Source organism: Harpia harpyja, chromosome 14 (assembly GCF_026419915.1).
Source record: "Harpia harpyja isolate bHarHar1 chromosome 14, bHarHar1 primary haplotype, whole genome shotgun sequence".
Lineage (NCBI taxonomy): Eukaryota > Metazoa > Chordata > Aves > Accipitriformes > Accipitridae > Harpia > Harpia harpyja.
The window spans coordinates 31,205,183-31,222,167 of NC_068953.1; the positions used below are offsets into that span (position 1 = coordinate 31,205,183).

General features: G+C 35.8%; 1 protein-coding gene across 4 annotated transcripts in view; it reads left to right on the forward strand.

The window, feature by feature from the left end:
* CGNL1 (cingulin like 1) overlaps positions 1-16,985 on the forward strand; it is a 67,701-nt gene that overhangs the window by 15,048 nt on the left and 35,668 nt on the right. For 3 of the 4 annotated variants that reach the window (XM_052807237.1, XM_052807234.1, XM_052807235.1), the window contains exons 2-8: positions 1,935-3,540; positions 4,073-4,167; positions 5,110-5,203; positions 6,228-6,329; positions 7,060-7,208; positions 7,712-7,847; positions 9,828-10,040. In XM_052807237.1, the coding sequence (XP_052663197.1) occupies positions 1,954-3,540; positions 4,073-4,167; positions 5,110-5,203; positions 6,228-6,329; positions 7,060-7,208; positions 7,712-7,847; positions 9,828-10,040 (2,376 nt within the window). In that variant the 5' untranslated portion in view covers positions 1,935-1,953. The remainder of the gene's footprint in view (positions 1-1,934; positions 3,541-4,072; positions 4,168-5,109; positions 5,204-6,227; positions 6,330-7,059; positions 7,209-7,711; positions 7,848-9,827; positions 10,041-16,985) is intronic. The other variant, XM_052807236.1, reaches the window with a different exon arrangement.

The following is a 16,985-nucleotide window of genomic DNA, read 5'->3' on the forward strand; positions in this document are numbered from 1 at the left end:
AACCCACTAAATCAGTGACCATTGACTCTGGGTGATTATAATTGGCTTGTGCTATTTTTACTTTGTCATTTTTGTCTCAGCTTATACATTGAAACAGTGTAATAAATGTGAGATGTTATGAGTATTCAGAAAAGAAGGTTAAAAAAAGCATGGAGAAATACATAGAATGGAGGCCCAAGATAATGAAGTGTATTGGTCCTTGCTGTTTCCTTCCATTGTTCTTGCTCCTTCATTTTTCCACTTCCCTTAGCCTTCTCTGGCTCATCTTTGCTTTTCCCTTGTTCTGTTTCTCTTCCTACTCCATGAGGTCTTAAATGGAGATCAAATTTGTAGTGTCTGTTTACTTCCCTTTACTAAGGGAATTTAACCCCTGAGTTAATTTTGGTGAATTTAACTTGTTCACAGAATCTTTTCATATCTAATGAAGCCTTTGACAGTGAGACTGCTTTTTTTCTTCATTAAAACAATCACTTGATATCTAGCATTGTATTTGGAGAAACGTACGCTGATTACTTCAGATGAAGCAAGCCTGCTGTTGAGGAGGAGCTGGAGTTGGTTTTTAGGGAGAAGAAGAGATTTTTTTGAGGGGAGCTGTCCTGCTAGAAGGAAGATTTGGGTGGAAACTAGCATACTATGAATATTGAACCAAACTTTTTAATTCACTGTCAGGAAAAAATGATAATTCTGCTGTTGATTAGAGTATCTGAGGGAGATGTTTCGTGCCGCAATACGCAGGAGAGTGAAACTGGCTGCAGAGGTTCGTTTTTCCTTGAGACATCCTGTTGTTTCTGTGTCCTCTTGATGACTGTTCACCATCGTTTAGTGATCTTGGTTTTGTCAGACTTCAGTAATGACTCAACCTTCCAGCTCAGTTCAAAAGTTTATTCCCTCCAGGTTTTGCATCAGTCTGACAGTCTCTTGTGTTCCATTCTTTTATAGACACAGCTCTTACTGTCACTGCATTGCCTTTGCCATTAGACAGTTGGCTCATAATATGCAACAGACAGTAAAGTAAAACTACCCACAAAACCAGCTCTTACAGAAAGAAAGAATGGCATTTAACATTAAAAGCGCATTTATTGTTTTCTAGAACTGTGACAGTTTTGGCACATATAGGCTGGAGTCAGCATTCCTACTGCTACTGAAAAAGGTACTATCAACCTTGGAAATACTAGCAGTATTTTTCCATTTCTGTTGTTCAGCAAAGTATCTGTTTTAAAATAGCAACCGGAGTTTTTTGGAACAAGCCCACAGTTGGGGGATTGTTAAATTAATCTGTAGGAAAGTTTATTATTATGGATGACAATGAGATAATAAATGAAAAAGTTTATTTTCAGATGTCTTTACAAACAAATGTTGAAAACCAGGTACATAAAAGCGCAACTCAAAGGCATGAGGATATCGACCTTCCTTGCAGTGCTTTAGTTACCTAAAACTCTTAACTTAAAACTGCCTGGTTGTATTTTGCTCTTCTGGGCTTATGTTTAAATGTTAATATGGCTGGCTATAAAATGATCATTGATTTGTGAAGGGTACAGTCTTTCAGTAAATACAGTGGAGATACCCAAAATAAAAGCTGCTTTGACTCAAAAAAATTATACTAGAATTACTTATATTTGAAGTAATTTGATTCAAATATAAGTAATTTGATTCCAAAGCAACTAGCACCAACTCTGTGTAGGTAATCTTAACTGTTGTTATTTCTTAACATTTACAGTCATAAAACAACATTACATTGATCCAGAATTAGTCAGTCAGACATTTGTCTTTGTATCACAATGCATTTGCTTTGGGCGTTGTATAGCTTGTATATTGATTTCTCTGCATATTACTGTTAGTCTTCATAGTTGCATTGAATGGTGGAATAAAGTAATTAATGAAATAATTGGAAGTATTTAAAACAATAACATTTTTGTAATTTTTCTTCTATTCAGCTATAATCCTTTGATAATCATGGAGCCGTATTTTGCTGGGTTTAAGCATGTGCAGCAGGAATATGAAGTCACTCTTGAACTCGCAAGTGAGGAGACTCAAAAAACTAGAAATGCACAAAATTCTAGGACAGGGTCTTATGGTGTCAGTATTAGAGTCCAAGGAATTGATGGACATCCTTACATAGTACTAAACAATACGGAAGGATGCTTGTCAGAAAATCCTCCTCCTTTTGGAAAAGAACAGCAAGTCATTTCTCAGACTGTAAGCAAGCCAGCTACAGACTCCAATACTGCTTTTAAGTTGGAGGACAAAAACAGTGAACACACTAAGTTTCCTGGAACACAGCACATGCAACCCTGTATGCTTAAAAGCCTAAAGATAACCAATCTGGATGAAAAGGAAAATGGAGTATCAGATTTTAAAGATGGAACAATGAAATCCTCCAATTTGTTGAACTTTCAAAGGCATCCTGAACTTTTACAGCCTTATGATCCTGAAAAAAATAACTTGAATTTGGATAATTACCAATCTTCTGTGTGCAGTAAATCTGAATCTTTTGCGGATGAAAAAACTGAAGCAAAGCCTTGGATTTCCTCATCTAAAGTACTGTCGCTACAAAAAACAAATACATATATTGCAGAGCCAACCAAAGCAAATTCAAAAAAGGTATATTTGAATAGGTCATTAGAAGTAGAAGACCAAAATAAGCAGCTGTTGGATTGTCCCAGTAGCATGATCAGCCCCAACAAAGTGTGTGTTTCAGAATCATTTTCATCTGCAGGAGGATCCCCATGTGTTAGTCCCACTGCTTATTCAGAGACAAGAAAACCTAGACCAGATGTGCTTCCCTTCCGCAGACAAGATTCAGCTGGGCCAGTATTGGATGACTCGCGAAGATCATCGTCTTCATCAGCTACTCCCACTTCTGCAAATTCCTTATACAGATTTTTACTTGATGACCAAGAGTATGCCATCTATGCAGACAATGTTAATCGGCATGAAAACAGAAGATACATCCCGTTTTTGCCTGGAACTGGTCGTGATATTGACACTGGTTCACTTCCAGGAGTAGATCAGCTAATTGAAAAGTTTGATAAGAAAGTTGATCCTCACAGAAGAGGTAGGTCAGGAAAAAGGAATAGAATTCATGCAGATGATCGTAAAAGATCAAGAAGCGTTGATAGTGCCTTGTCATTAGGGCTTGATGTAAATTCAGATTATTTAGATGAATTCAGTAAAAGCTTGGGTAAGTCAACTGAGCACTTGCTGAGACCATCTAAAGTTTACCTTTACAAGCAGTTATCCAGAGATCAAAAGTCACCTTCCAAAGAGATGAAGATTTCTGCTCGAAGTATTGGAAAACTGCAAATGCCTGATAAAGCCACTCAGAACAGCAATTTCAATTCTTTGCAATACCATAAACAAAATGGAGCTGATACCGAGAGCTTGATGTTTAGGTCATCTACACTCCCAGGACAGAATAAAAGAGAGGAAGTTAGAACAGTTACTTCTACTTTGTTGTTGCCAAACCGAATCACAATTCCATCTGATTCAGGAGCCAAGATGATTTCTGTAAAAACATTTTCACCCGTCCCTAATATACAGGTAATTTTGAATTTACTCTTTAAGTTGTGTTTTGCACTCTAGCGTACTAAAACTGTCATATTGTTAAATGCATGTTTTTCTGCTCTTCATTAGAACAGACTCCTAGCACACAATACTTCCAAATGGGATAGCAGAATTGTTCTGGAGAAATATAAATACAAAAATTACTCCTGTAGTTGCAGGTGTAGAAAATGTGGTTTGTAAAACAGCTTGTTCTTGTATGGTTGAAGGTAGATGGTGGGGCCAAAGAAGATTATTGTAAATGATGTTACAATGATTCTTAAGCATAAATGCACAAAAGTGGACTACTGAAATGTATGTAACTCCATGCAAAATTATGTTTTCTTTCTTTTGGTGTGGAGTACACTTTATTCTTGCAGTAAGCCAAAACTCCAATGGATCTTTGTGAACTTTAGGTCCACAGTACATAAATGTTTTCATAATAGAATAGAATAGAGAATGTCAATTGTACAGGTTGTATTTACAATCCTCATAGAATTATATTTTTTGACATTTTATTTTGTCCTTTTAGGCAACTCCTGATCTCTTAAAAGGCCAGCAAGATCTTGCACAGCAAACGAATGAAGAGACTGCTAAACAGATACTTTACAATTACCTTAAGGAAGGGTTAGTAAACATAGTTAACTTTTGGAGAGGAGACTTATTTTCTCGATGTTTATTTTCTATTACATTTAAAATGTGAAACTGTAAAATCAAAGCTATAATTAAACGAAATGTCTGTTTTAGAATTCTGTATCTCAGCTGTGTCCTTTAAGGCATTATAGGATCTCAAAATACCCAGGCAATCAGGACTTACATAAGGTATTGTACAGCATTTGATTAAATGTACTTGAAATTTGTGAATCAGAATATGTTTTGTCTTGTTAAATACTTCTGGAGTTAAACTTCATGTGATGTGGAGGTTCATGAAGAATTCAAATCATACCTCATGCGAGTTTAAGCTTGTGGATTTTTTTAAACAACAAAAAAGTGTTGTTTCTTAAGGTTTGACAGAAGCTTCTCTTGTTGCTGTGCATTTAATCCTTTGTCCATCTGTAACTCTTTTACTTGGTATTTTCTAATGATAACTTATTGAAAGATGAAGGAAGGAGAAATGAATTAAAATATACATGATGCACTTAAATTTCTTTGCATTCCTGATGTAGCAGGTTCTGGGAGCTGTTGAAGTGTTATTTTATGGTGTAGTAGTCGGGACTTGAAAAACCTAGTACTAATTACTCCTAATTTCAGTATGTTTGAATAATATACATGCTGAATACCTGTTTTTCCGCAGCTATAGTCTTGTAGAAGAGAGTTGCAATTAAAGAGTTCAGTGATTTTTTTTATTTTTTATTTTTTTTTTAGAAAAAGTTTGGAATATTAATTTTTAACAGCCTCTCTTTGAAGTGTTTAATAAATCATAGTTAAGATAATTTCTGACTGGTTCATATTAGATTTTTTTTTTTTTGCTGTTGGTGATTTCCAATAGTTTGGACACTCTGAATTTGTTTTGATGTTAACAAAATAGTACCTTTGATCATATCATTGTATACTTGTACTGTGTTTTAGAAGTGCTGATAATGATGATGCGACAAAGAGGAAAGTCAACTTGGTTTTTGAGAAAATTCAGACTTTAAAGTCAAGAGCTGCTGGAAAGACACAGGTAAACAGGGTTTTTTTGGCTTGTTTTGTAGTGATACAGTGTTCAAACAGGGCTTTAAAAATTTGAATCCCCTCACTGACTTCAATTAGACTATTCTTGTAGTCCCTCAGTAGTATAGCTTAATTTTAATCATGCACTGAGGTGACTTATGGGAAATCTATTTGTTAAGAATTAAAAAAGAATGTAAAGGAGTCTACCACGAGAGCTACATTTTGCTTCTACATTTTAGGAGACAGATGCAAGCTTAATGTGAACATCAAAAGGTTGTTGGATCAAAGAAAAAGCTAACATACGTAGCTTTAAAAAATAATGGTGGAGTATCTTCTCGTTATAGTGATATAAATAGATATCTAAGTGGAGAGAGTATTTTAATTTAATTGTAATTTAGAAAAGCAGTAATCTAGGATATTGTTTAAAAGCCATATTACAATAATAGCATTTGACAATCTGCCTACTGAAGTTTTTGTTTCCTGCTACATGGTGCACTGTTTTTTCAGTTCTAAAGCAAAGTGAAGAAATGCCCAGTTGTTGCAGTGATGGCATAAGAAGGATTAAATTCTTACTTTTGATGATTATTTTATCCTGGGCTATAATTAGTCAAAATGAAAATATAAAACACATCTTAAGAAATTACCAAAAACCAGTGTTTGAAAATCTGTCTTGACATATGAGCATGAATGCCTTTGATGTCCATTTTGTGTAATTGGTGGTATCTCAGTCAAATTTGGCCCCAAGTACTTGTGATTTAATTCATATGTTGCCTAATTTGAATTTTTCTTTAGCTTTGTATATTTTCTGTATTATTGGCAACATGCCTTGAGCAATTACCAAGAAGTTTTATGAAAATCAAATCATGGTTCCTTTGAAAACATTAGCTTGGCTTGACCCATATGAAAAGTCCCTGGTGAGCTCAGGCAGTTGATGCTACTCTTTATTAGCCTTGCTTGCAGCTTTACTTTAGATTTTAAAAAACAACTGTCAAAGAACTTCTTGGCTTTTTGGGAACAAACATCTCTAATTGTAGGTTTCAGATTCTTCAGCTGAAGTAAAAGCGTTGGTGGAACAAAAAGCAGAACTTGAACGGAAAGTGGAAGAATTAGAGAAAAAACTGGATCTAGAAATTAGGGTATGGTGCTTCGTTACTATAAAGCTTTTGCCTATTTCAAATATACTTTTCTAAGTAAGTGACAACTGATCACCCAGCTGAATCTTTTTTGCTTCATATTGTTTTTAATGCAGATATACCTGTGCATTTACAGACGACTTTTTATTTTAAGTGTAGTTGCTCATAGCGTTGTTATTTTTAAGAAATTTCTTTCTTTTTATTACTTGAGAAGTTTGGAGCAGTGAATAAAAATGTTAGGCACATGCACATAAAATTTCCTATGTATCTGCAGAGGTAAATGTTAATCTGTTGACTGCGGTGAGACAGACGTGGAGTGAGAGACACACTGTATTACTCACGTAGCTGCTGTTTATTAATTACAGCATTATTTTTGCAGTGCTGAATTCAAAGTAATTAAGTACAGCCATGCTCTGAAGACATGAGAAGAACAGCTTGGCATCTTTCAGTTTGCATTTTGAGTCTGTGATAAGAATCAATGTACTTGAAACTGATTAGATAGTACTGAGGAGGCTTCACTTCTCACATTTCTAATAAAAATCGAAAAGCAGTGCTTTGTGTGTTTTAATAAACATTCCAAGCTTTTAATATTCATAAATTAATAAGGACTTCTACAAGTGAAAAATACCAAAGTCTTGAAATGGCTTCTTTCGTATAATAAAAAAGAGCCTTTAATTTATTTATGCTTTATTTAGTCTATTATCTTGCTTAACTTTTGGTGTACAAAATTCAGAATCAGCAAAATTCCAAAGAAGAGATTGATGCTACACAAGCAAGCCTGAAAGATCTTCAGTTGCAACTTGATGAAAGTATATGTGAAAAAGAAGCCTTAAAAAAGCAGCTGGAAGAAAGTGAGAAGGAACTCAGGCAAAACCTAGAGGAGTGAGTTAATTCTAGAAAAGTTATTAATTGGAATTTGTACCTTTTCTTAAACTTTTTAGATTAAAAGTACCTGTGTCTTCAGAATATGTTAAGGGAATCAGACAGAGTGACATTTGTTATTGTAGGAAATGTTTCTACCGTTCAGAAGAGGCATGTTTTTAGAATATCTGGAAGAAAAAGATTGCTGAATTTATAGTCTTTCTCTTAGTGCGAATTGCTTTTAATATTTCATGGTCATAATACATAGTTCAACTCTTTAAGGAAACACTTGAATACTTTAGTCAAGAACATAGTACCAGGTTTGAAATAAAATACAACTTTCAACTTAAGTATCTACTTAAGAGTTCTCATTTTTACCCCTCTGACATTTTGTTTTTCTGCCTCATTATATCCCATTCCCTTGTGGGGAACATGGGAATAGATACTTGTATCTTTTTAGTACTTGAAAGAACAAATTAGTATTTCTACAAATTAAAAAATCCTGTCTGATTTTTCCTGTTGAGGCTTTTTCAAGTGAAGATGGAGCAGGAACAACACCAGACTGAAATCAGAGATCTTCAAGACCAGCTCTCTGAGATGCATGATGAACTGGATAATGCCAAACATACTGATGAAGGGGAGAAAGAGGTTCTGATTGAGGTTAGTTATAAAGTACCAGAAGAAGGATGAAAAAGTCAGAAGAATTGCATGAAAAGTGGGAACTAAGATACAGGTAGAAGAAATACATGCCTTAGCTTTTCCCGTTCTATCAGTCCAAGATAGTATACCATTATTAGGTGACCTAAGAAAGCATGTTATAACAACTACATTAACACTAAAAGGAATACAAAGTACAAGTACCATTGGTTTATAGAATAGGAGAACAAATAACATAATGGTTGAGGGACAGCTGAGTCCTATTAGCAGATAATCATCTCAGCTTTAACAATTAGATAGGATTTTGGGTCAGAACAGGGAAGATTAGTTTAAAGAAGGTGTACGTATTAGCAAGGCCAGGTGAGATTCAACTAAGAAAATTAAAAGAACTCACCAAAGCAGTCTCTAAATTGTTGACTCTCTGTTGATGGGACCAGGGAGAGAAGAGAAGGGATAGAGTCTGAAGAGGAACAAAAGAGTTACAGGTTTTCCGTCACCTTGGGATGAAAGACGAATTGGCTGTAGCCCTGGTTATAGTAATATACTGATGATGAAATAGAGAACACTGCTTATTAAATTTGTTGATAAGGGTGTGTAAGAGCATCAGTGTATAATGGTTCAAAAGGAAGATTAGAATTCAGAATTATCTTAATACTTTGTAATACCAAAACGATTAACTTTGCTTAATACTAGTGCAAAGAACTAGCTTAAGAAATGAAAGCTGAATAAATAGGGAGCAAAAGCATAGACAATAGATCACAGGAATATTAAAGATGTTTCTATGCAAGACATGCTGAGTAGAATAACTACGTTATTTTGTGTAGGTGAGATTTGATTACTCTCTTAAATTACTGTTTTAAATCTCAGGCACTGCGGTTGAAAGTTGTACATAAGTAGGCCAATATCTGGAATGACGGTGATAGTACTGAAAAACATTACCTATGAAGAAGGACTTGAATCTGAATGGAGGAGTGAGGGAAGAGTCAAAAGCACATCTTATATAATGTTGCTGTAAAGGAGATAGTGATCAATTTTTCTATGTTGTGTGGCGATAGAGTAAGAAATGAGAGACTTGGCTGCACAGATTTGAAGTAAGCATTGAAAACATTTTCTGTCAAGATGGATAATTAAACAGTGGAACATGGCTATCTGGGATGGTAGTAGAATCCCTTTCATTGTAGGCTTTTAAGGACAGAATAGATGATGTATGTCAGGAATGGTTTAGATGTACTGATCCTGCTTCAGTGCAGGGGAAGTTTACATTCTTTTTGAAAGTGCAATTATTCACAGCTTGAGAAATACCGAATTAGATAATTCTTGAAGCTGTACGTTTTTGATTGTTGCTGTTATTTTATTCTGTGTTTGTATACATGCATGTGTGTATTTATTCTTCAGATGCACTGACTGCCCACTTCCTTCCCAGCAATTTGGAGAAGGGAAATGACTTCTAGGGTGAACATGGTGGGAGGAGGAAGGGTATAAAGGCATGGATTCAGTTGGGAAGCACTTGTTTTGTCTTCAGCACTTGCAGAAGCAACTTTCTTTATTCTTTCCAGCAGAAAAGACAACAAGGAATTATCATTGGGTTCACTTCTCTTGCAGTGTGGGGGAAAAAAGGTTTTTCTTCTTATCTACCTCTTTGCTACAGAAGGTAGGACTGGGGGAGTTGTTAAATTGCAACCTTAGTTTGACTCCTGCTTTATTTACAGACAGCATAACATACACCATCAAAATCTTTTCATAGTTTTACAGCATCAGATACGTTGACCCATTATGTAAAACATAGCTATATGTTCTACGTCTAATACTCTTAGGATTTAGTAAATTTTTAGCTTATTATAAAAGCTGCAAAAAATACGTTGGTCGTACGAAATGAAGTTGGCCTTGGGGAGCTTGCATTTGTATGCTTTCCTTCTCTGAAACACAAACAGAACATCCATTGGAGCTATTTATCATGCAATTGTGTTTAATTTTGTTCTTTAGGAGCTGATGCAAATGAAGCAGGATCTGCAAGAATTATTAATTGCGAAAGATCAACAAGAAGAGATTTTGAGAAAGAGAGAAAGAGAGCTTACAGCTTTAAAAGGAGCACTAAAAGAAGAAGTATCTAGCCATGACATGGAGATGGACAAACTTAAAGAGCAACATGATAAAGAATTGCTCAATCTACAGCAGAGCCTGGAGAAAGCAACAGAGGTGAAATAAGTGATTACAATTAATATCTACGGAAAAATCATACATCTCACAGATGTCATATGCTAGATGCTTTCAGATACTGCTATTTTCTTGGCAAAATAAATAGGTAAAGATTTGGGCTAGGAGGTTATTAGCTGCTGAGAATAGGTTTTATTTCATACACTTATATAATGTTTTGATTGTTTGTCACAGCTGAAGTTGTGGCCCTTTCTTCAAGCAGTTATTTACTATGTTTGCTTCATTGCAAACTTTGAGAGAGAATAGATGGAAATATAGTACAGAGGACCGTTTGCTTGTCTTGGGTTAAATGGAATCACTGAAACCTTGAGGATACCCTGAAGAGTGCCAGTGTGCTTTGCCAGTGATGCTGTTGAAATTACAGTTTTGGAGCTTCTAGGAGTTCTCTGCAGTTCTTTGCAGCCCACTGTTCCTAGCTTCAGCTCCTTGTGTCACATCCTGTTCCCCTGTTATGTTGTCCCACCTTGTCCCTTCAACTACTTACTACTAGGTTTTTTTGTTTTATTTTGTGTCCTTTTCATTTACTGAGCTTATCTTGTTTACTGAATGGTCAAATGAGTGCCAGCAGAAGGGAAACAGAAGGGATTGGGTGTCTGGAAGCAGACAGGAGGAAAACAGAACTGAAGGAATGCCTCTTCCAGCATCAGCAGAAGGTCTTTGTGAGGAAGAGAATAGGAACAGTTTTCAGATGTGCATATCTGTTACTGTTTTCCAAAAGATGTCCTTTCTGAAGTTATCTTTGCAGAGACAGCAGGTAGGAATTTATTGACTTTTTTTGTAAGGGGACAGATCTCATAAGATTTTGAGCGTTATTTTCACAATGACAGTAATTTGTGTCTTTTTGGTATCCCCTTTCCTCATTTTATTTCTGTCAAATATTTGAGAAAATTTTTACAGACAAACTGTGCTTGACCAATTTAAGTCAAAATTGTAGGCTCCCATTTTGCTTAGAAATGTCCGTGCTAATTTATATCTTTTACCTACACCTCATTGGTGTTAGGTGTGTTACAGTTATCCTACTGGTTGTGGCTGAAAACATGATGTAGAACTTGTCGTGGTTTAACCCCAGCCAGCAACTAAACACCACGCAGCCGCTCACTCACTCCCCCCCCACCCAGTGGGATGGGGGAGAAAATCGGGAAAAGAAGCAAAACCTGTGGGTTGAGATAAGAACGGTTTAATAGAACAGAAAAGAAGAAACTAATAATGATAATGATAACACTAATAAAATGACAACAGCAATAATGAAAGGATTGGAATGTACAAATGATGCGCAGTGCAATTGCTCACCACCTGCCGACCGACACCCAGCCAGTCCCTGAGCCGCGAATCCCTGCCCCCCACTTCCCCGTTCCTATACTGCATGGGACGTCACATGGTATGGAATACCCCGTTGGCCACTTTGGGTGAGGTGCCCTGGCTGTGTCCTGTGCCATCTTCTTGTGCCCCTTCAGCTTTCTCACTGGCTGGGCATGAGAAGCTGAAAAATCCTTGACATTAGTCTAAACACTACTGAGCAACAACTGAAAACGTCAGTGTTATCAACATTCTTCGCTCTGAACTCAAAACATAGCACTGTACCAGCTACTAGGAAGACAGTTAACTCTATCCCAGCTGAAACCAGGACAGAACTGAATTAAAATTAAGCTTGAAACTTGAAAGAAGTTTCCAAAGCTTTATATGCTTTATAAGCAAAATAGGAGCACATGTGGAAGATGCTGGATAGATATTGTATGACTGAATTCTGATAAAGACTATTCTTTTAAAGGACTGTTTTTAAATGTGCAGTTTTCTTCAGTGGTTAGAAAAGTTTAAATACACTGATTTGTTTATGCAACCTAGGACTTCTACTTGCGATTGCTTGGCTTTGCTTAAATGTGTTGTTTCTCTTTGTTTACATCATCATGAAGGTATTTGATGCATCTGAGCTGCTTGAGCTGAATTCATTTTTTTCTTTGAGAGAAAAGTAGAACATTTAAATTATCATTTTTTATTATACGGTAATTGTAGTGACAGCTTAACCTCAGTGAACCATCTTTCAAAGTTACTGCATGGTAATTTACTGTATTTCAATTATGGAACTGTAATTACAACTGACAAGAAATGAAAGAGTAGTCTGTTTGGCATAACAATAACAGTCTGGGAAATGGCTCTATGATTGGGTTGCTGTGGCTTAGACATAGTTATAAATAGCATTTATTTACTTACATGACATAGTCTATCTAATAGTAAATTTAATAAGATGTTCAAAAGTGAAATTTAATTAATTAACGTTGCTCTAAGCACCAGTTCTGCTCTTCCAATTTTACTTCAAGTGATTTTTGTTGATTTTATTTTAAGTAAAACTTCTAAAATGCCTAATTGGAAGGTGGTTGTTTCTGGTTTTTTTTTAATCTTGCTAGTATTAGTACCCTTAATGATTTTTTGAAGCCCAGCATTATCTCTATGCCTGCTGGCTGAGATTAGTTGTTGAGTTTGATATATCATCTATCAGGAAAGTATAACCAGTCTCTGTAGGGAGTTAGATGAGTGACCTGCTGTGATCTTACATATGATGTTAATTATTGGGTTTACAATTAATCTCGAATACCCAACAGTGTGTGTCAAGATCATGTTTTATATAACTGAAGCTGCTTGACCTGTTAAATTATAGTTTTTATATTATTGCAAGCTGGAAAAATTTATACTGGATGGTGGGATACAAGAAATTTACATCAAAGATTAGTGGAAAGGGCCATTCTGTTGTATTTAATGAGGAAAATGGGTGTGTAAATGCTGTAATAGTGGTTTGTCATACAGAAAATATGCATACTGATGTTTGATAGATCAGGGTGTATCAGTGTCCGTATGTACAAGGTTGGTTGTTCTTATGTTGCTTCTATATCATCCAAATTGGTACACTGAATAAAGGTGTTTTGTGATATGTATTAGGCCGAAAAGGAAGTTTTTGCAGGGAGAAAGAAAGAAATTTTTGTGCCACTGTTAAATCAACAGAATTTTTCAGCTGCTGGAAACATCAGATGGGTTGGCAAGTAACGTACAGTACATTTAGTCTGTGTGATTAGAATGCCACATAGATCTGTTTTGCAATCACATTAGAAACATACTCAAGGTTATCTGATAGGAGAATAGAGTGGGGTTATTTGTCATGTGTGATTCTGTTCTCATGCTCACTGATGTGGTGGTAGGTTGGGTTTGTTTTTGGTTTTTTTGGTTTTGTTGTTTTTTTAAAAAATAGAGATTTTTATATAAAGCCACAGATATTAAGATATTAATTTTCTTTGCTACAGTTTACCTTTTTAAATTCATTTTTGTGTTATGTCTTTTACTTGTGGTGGTCTTGAGATGGCTGTGATTGTTCTTAACTTCATTGCTTGTTTATTAAGACTGAGACCAGACTATTTCCGTTTAATGATAGTAAAAGTTTTACTCTTCCATAACATACCTCTGTGGGGTAATAATTGCCTTTAATAATAAATGAGAAAATTCATGTCTTTCTAATTAAAAATGGATTTCTCCATAACTGCAAGTGCTAGAGCAGAAATGAATGTGAATCCTCTCCTGGTTTTAATGTAGTACAAAAATTTATATTATTTAATCTGTCCCTACAACACAACAGGCCAGAATTGTACTACTTGGCCATGAGTGCTCTGTCACTGTAGATGAAGTGCTACTATTTCAGTAAAATTTGGCAATAGCTTTTGGAATGTAATACTATAGGTAAAAGGTTGTAGCAAATTGCAACTAATACTGTTCAAATTCCACTGAAATTGTATCAGCTCGGGAATACAGTTGCAAACTGCACAGCACTGTCAAATTTATGTCTGTTTTGAGAAGCAGTCTGCACAAATTATGTTGTTTAGAAAAAGCTGTAATCATCACATTATGAAGAGGCTTATCTAAGCCTGACCTTGACTGATTTATTCAGGGTTCATCGTACTTCTGACCTTGTCCTCAAAATGATAAAACAGACACTCAGGTTTAGAAGCTGATTCATTTATCAACACATTCTTATGCAATGAAGCTTGTGGTCTCGTGAGCTTTAACTGAGGCATGTGATATGATTAAAAAGAAGGAATTTTACCAGAGCAAGTGGTAGCGACAGCAGAAGACAGTGGTTACCTTCTGCACATGTTATAAACTAAAAGTATGCTCCTTTAAAATAAGAAAGTAATATAAAATTTTGAGCATTGTAGATGAGAAGAAGCTTTGGGTTTGTTTCTGGATTTTTTCCCCATCTGTATGAAGTGATTGTGAATTTAGGTGAATCTAACACAGAGCTGTAAAGAACTTCAAAATGCAAGTGAATATTGAATCTTTTTCTACCTAACCTGATAATATGGTATTTCTTTTTCAAAGCTAATAAAAATCTCCCACAAAGAGCAGAAGCTTAACAAAAACTAGCTTAAGCAATGTAAATGATATTGATACATACTGTGCATGCCTTTCTTGTAGAAATGGCTTGGCATATATTTTTTACATGTAAAATGTGTAAGTTTAGTATATTCCAAGAACCTATTTTGGAGTAATGCTGTACAAACACCAGACAGTGGTTACCCAAGTTACTCAGGGTAAAGTGAAGACGTAACTAATTGTGGAGCATCGCAGAGACTCTTTAGTATGTAAAGTGATAGACAAATTTAATATATATAACTGTAAAATTATATATATGGAGAAAACCAATAGGATCCCAACTAACTTGTGCCACTCTAAGGTGAAATCTTGGGGTTATAATAAATAGCTCTATAAAAACATTGTCTTGATAGCAGTAAAAGAAACAAATTATATGATAGGAATTACTTGGGCATAAGAACAATATTATGCCCTTGTGTACATACATCCATAACATCTGAATCTGCATCCTGAATGCTATGTCTGAGTGTAGTCCATTCACCTCAAAGAAGATATAAAATAATTGGAAAAGGTTTAGAGAAGATGAACCAGGATTTCAGATGCCACTGGTGGGTTTTTTCTTTCCTCTGCTTGCCTGAGGCAGCCTTTGCCATGTTGAAATAACACTTTTTTTGTTTCAATGGTAGAAGCTGATTGGTAACTGATCTAAACTGTATACAGACTCAAAGAATAGTGGAGTGACTGGTCCAAGTCAATGTTTCCTCTTTCATGACCTGCCCCCCCTCCCCTTTTCATTTTCTGCCCTCCTTTACCAGCCCTCTAAAAGCCCAGTATGTTTTTGATTGACTTCCAGTGTGGTCCTACAAACACGGAGTCGGGGAAAGAGAAGGACGGTGCACAGACAGAAGCGTGATGGTGGAAGGAAGGCTGCAGGCATTCCTTAAATAGGCATTGTTACTGGAAACACATATTTTAGAACTGTATGTGGAAAATCTGGGAGACAGATTTGATTTGGTTTTCTGTGTCTGTTCTGTGCATGGAAAGGAAGTTGTTTGGTAATAGCATCATGCATGTTTTTAGCCACCCATTAAATGAAATACCAAACAAATTATGGAATATTAGCTGTGTTGTCAACAAGAATAATAAACATGCCTCCAAAGCACACTGAAAATGTAACTTGGTGACTTTGTCTTTGGTGCTAAAGCAAGCTTTTTAAGTTCCAGCTCCTCTGGTCTTTCATTTCCATGCAATTTACTCCTGCATTTGTTTAGTGGGGACATGTGTGTGTTTGGACACAGACAGTACCATGGAACTACAACTGAGTGGGTTTTACACTGTATGTAGACTCAAGAAAGCCTCTGAGCAAAACTGTCCTGCAAAGTCCTATTTGAGTTGGATTGGATCACATCTAAACAAGACAAAAAAAAAAAAAAAAAATTTGTTTTATCTGTAATAGTCATTTCACCATTGTGAACCTTATTCAGCCAGGACTATTTCAGTTAGTCTGGGTTGGGAAGGGGGGTTGTTTGTCTGTGGGGGTTTTTTTGTTTCTGAAAGTTGGCAAGAGCCTGTGCAGTCAGATACTTCTTTAATACCATCAGGAGGATCTCTAATCGTTATTAGCAGAAGACAGTATATGTATGTTCAGGTGGTTTGTCCTGTGAAAGTGTAGGTTGGTTTGTGTATGTGTGTTAAGTGTTTGACTGTGTAAGTCCTTTCAATTGGGTACGTGAACACAGAACTAGTTAATATTTTACTCTAGTCTTTGCAACAACTTCTGACCTTGAAAAAACTGTTAATATAAGCCAGTTAGCTGGGAGGATAATATGACATTGATATAGCTACTGGTTGAGAGGTTAATACTTACACTTTCCTGGCTCTGGATTTTATAACTGTGGAAATGTTAGGTCATTTCCCTATATTGGGAAATTTTGTTTAATATGCTCTGTGTAAAAAAAAGAAGGGGGGGGGCTGTGCATTCTCATTTTTAAAACATAGGCATTTAAATCTTTCATTACATCTCATAAATGAAAAACTAAATAGTTTTGGAGATAATATTAAGAATATGATATCGTTTAGGTCAATGAAAATGGCCTTGCAAGAAAACAAGTCTTGTCTCCAAACTGGCACAAGTGAATAATTTTTAACCAGTTAATAGAATGGCTCTAGCTGAAATGGAAGGAAAGACAGTCTGACTTGCTTGTAAATTTATGCACTTGCTTACTGAATAATCTCTTGAAGTACAGCTGAGGATTCAAATTGGTTGCAGTGTACCTCACTAAGAGATAAAAACACACTGACTCTTTTAATAGGTAACTGACAATAGTTAACTTCTAAAGGTGTAGCCATGTGCTGAAGTAGGCTAGGCCTCATTTTGAGATGATGGAAAGAATTAAAATAGACAGTGTAAGGTAGGAAAGCAATAAGTAAAGCTATTTAGCCTCTTTTCCAGAAGCTTGGGGGGGGGGGGGGGGGTGTTGTTTGTTTGGGGCAGGGGGAGGTTGGTAGTTTAATGCTTCATTTTGCTTTTAAGGAGTTTTTGCATTCCCTTTTTTAGTGGTACGAGATTTTATT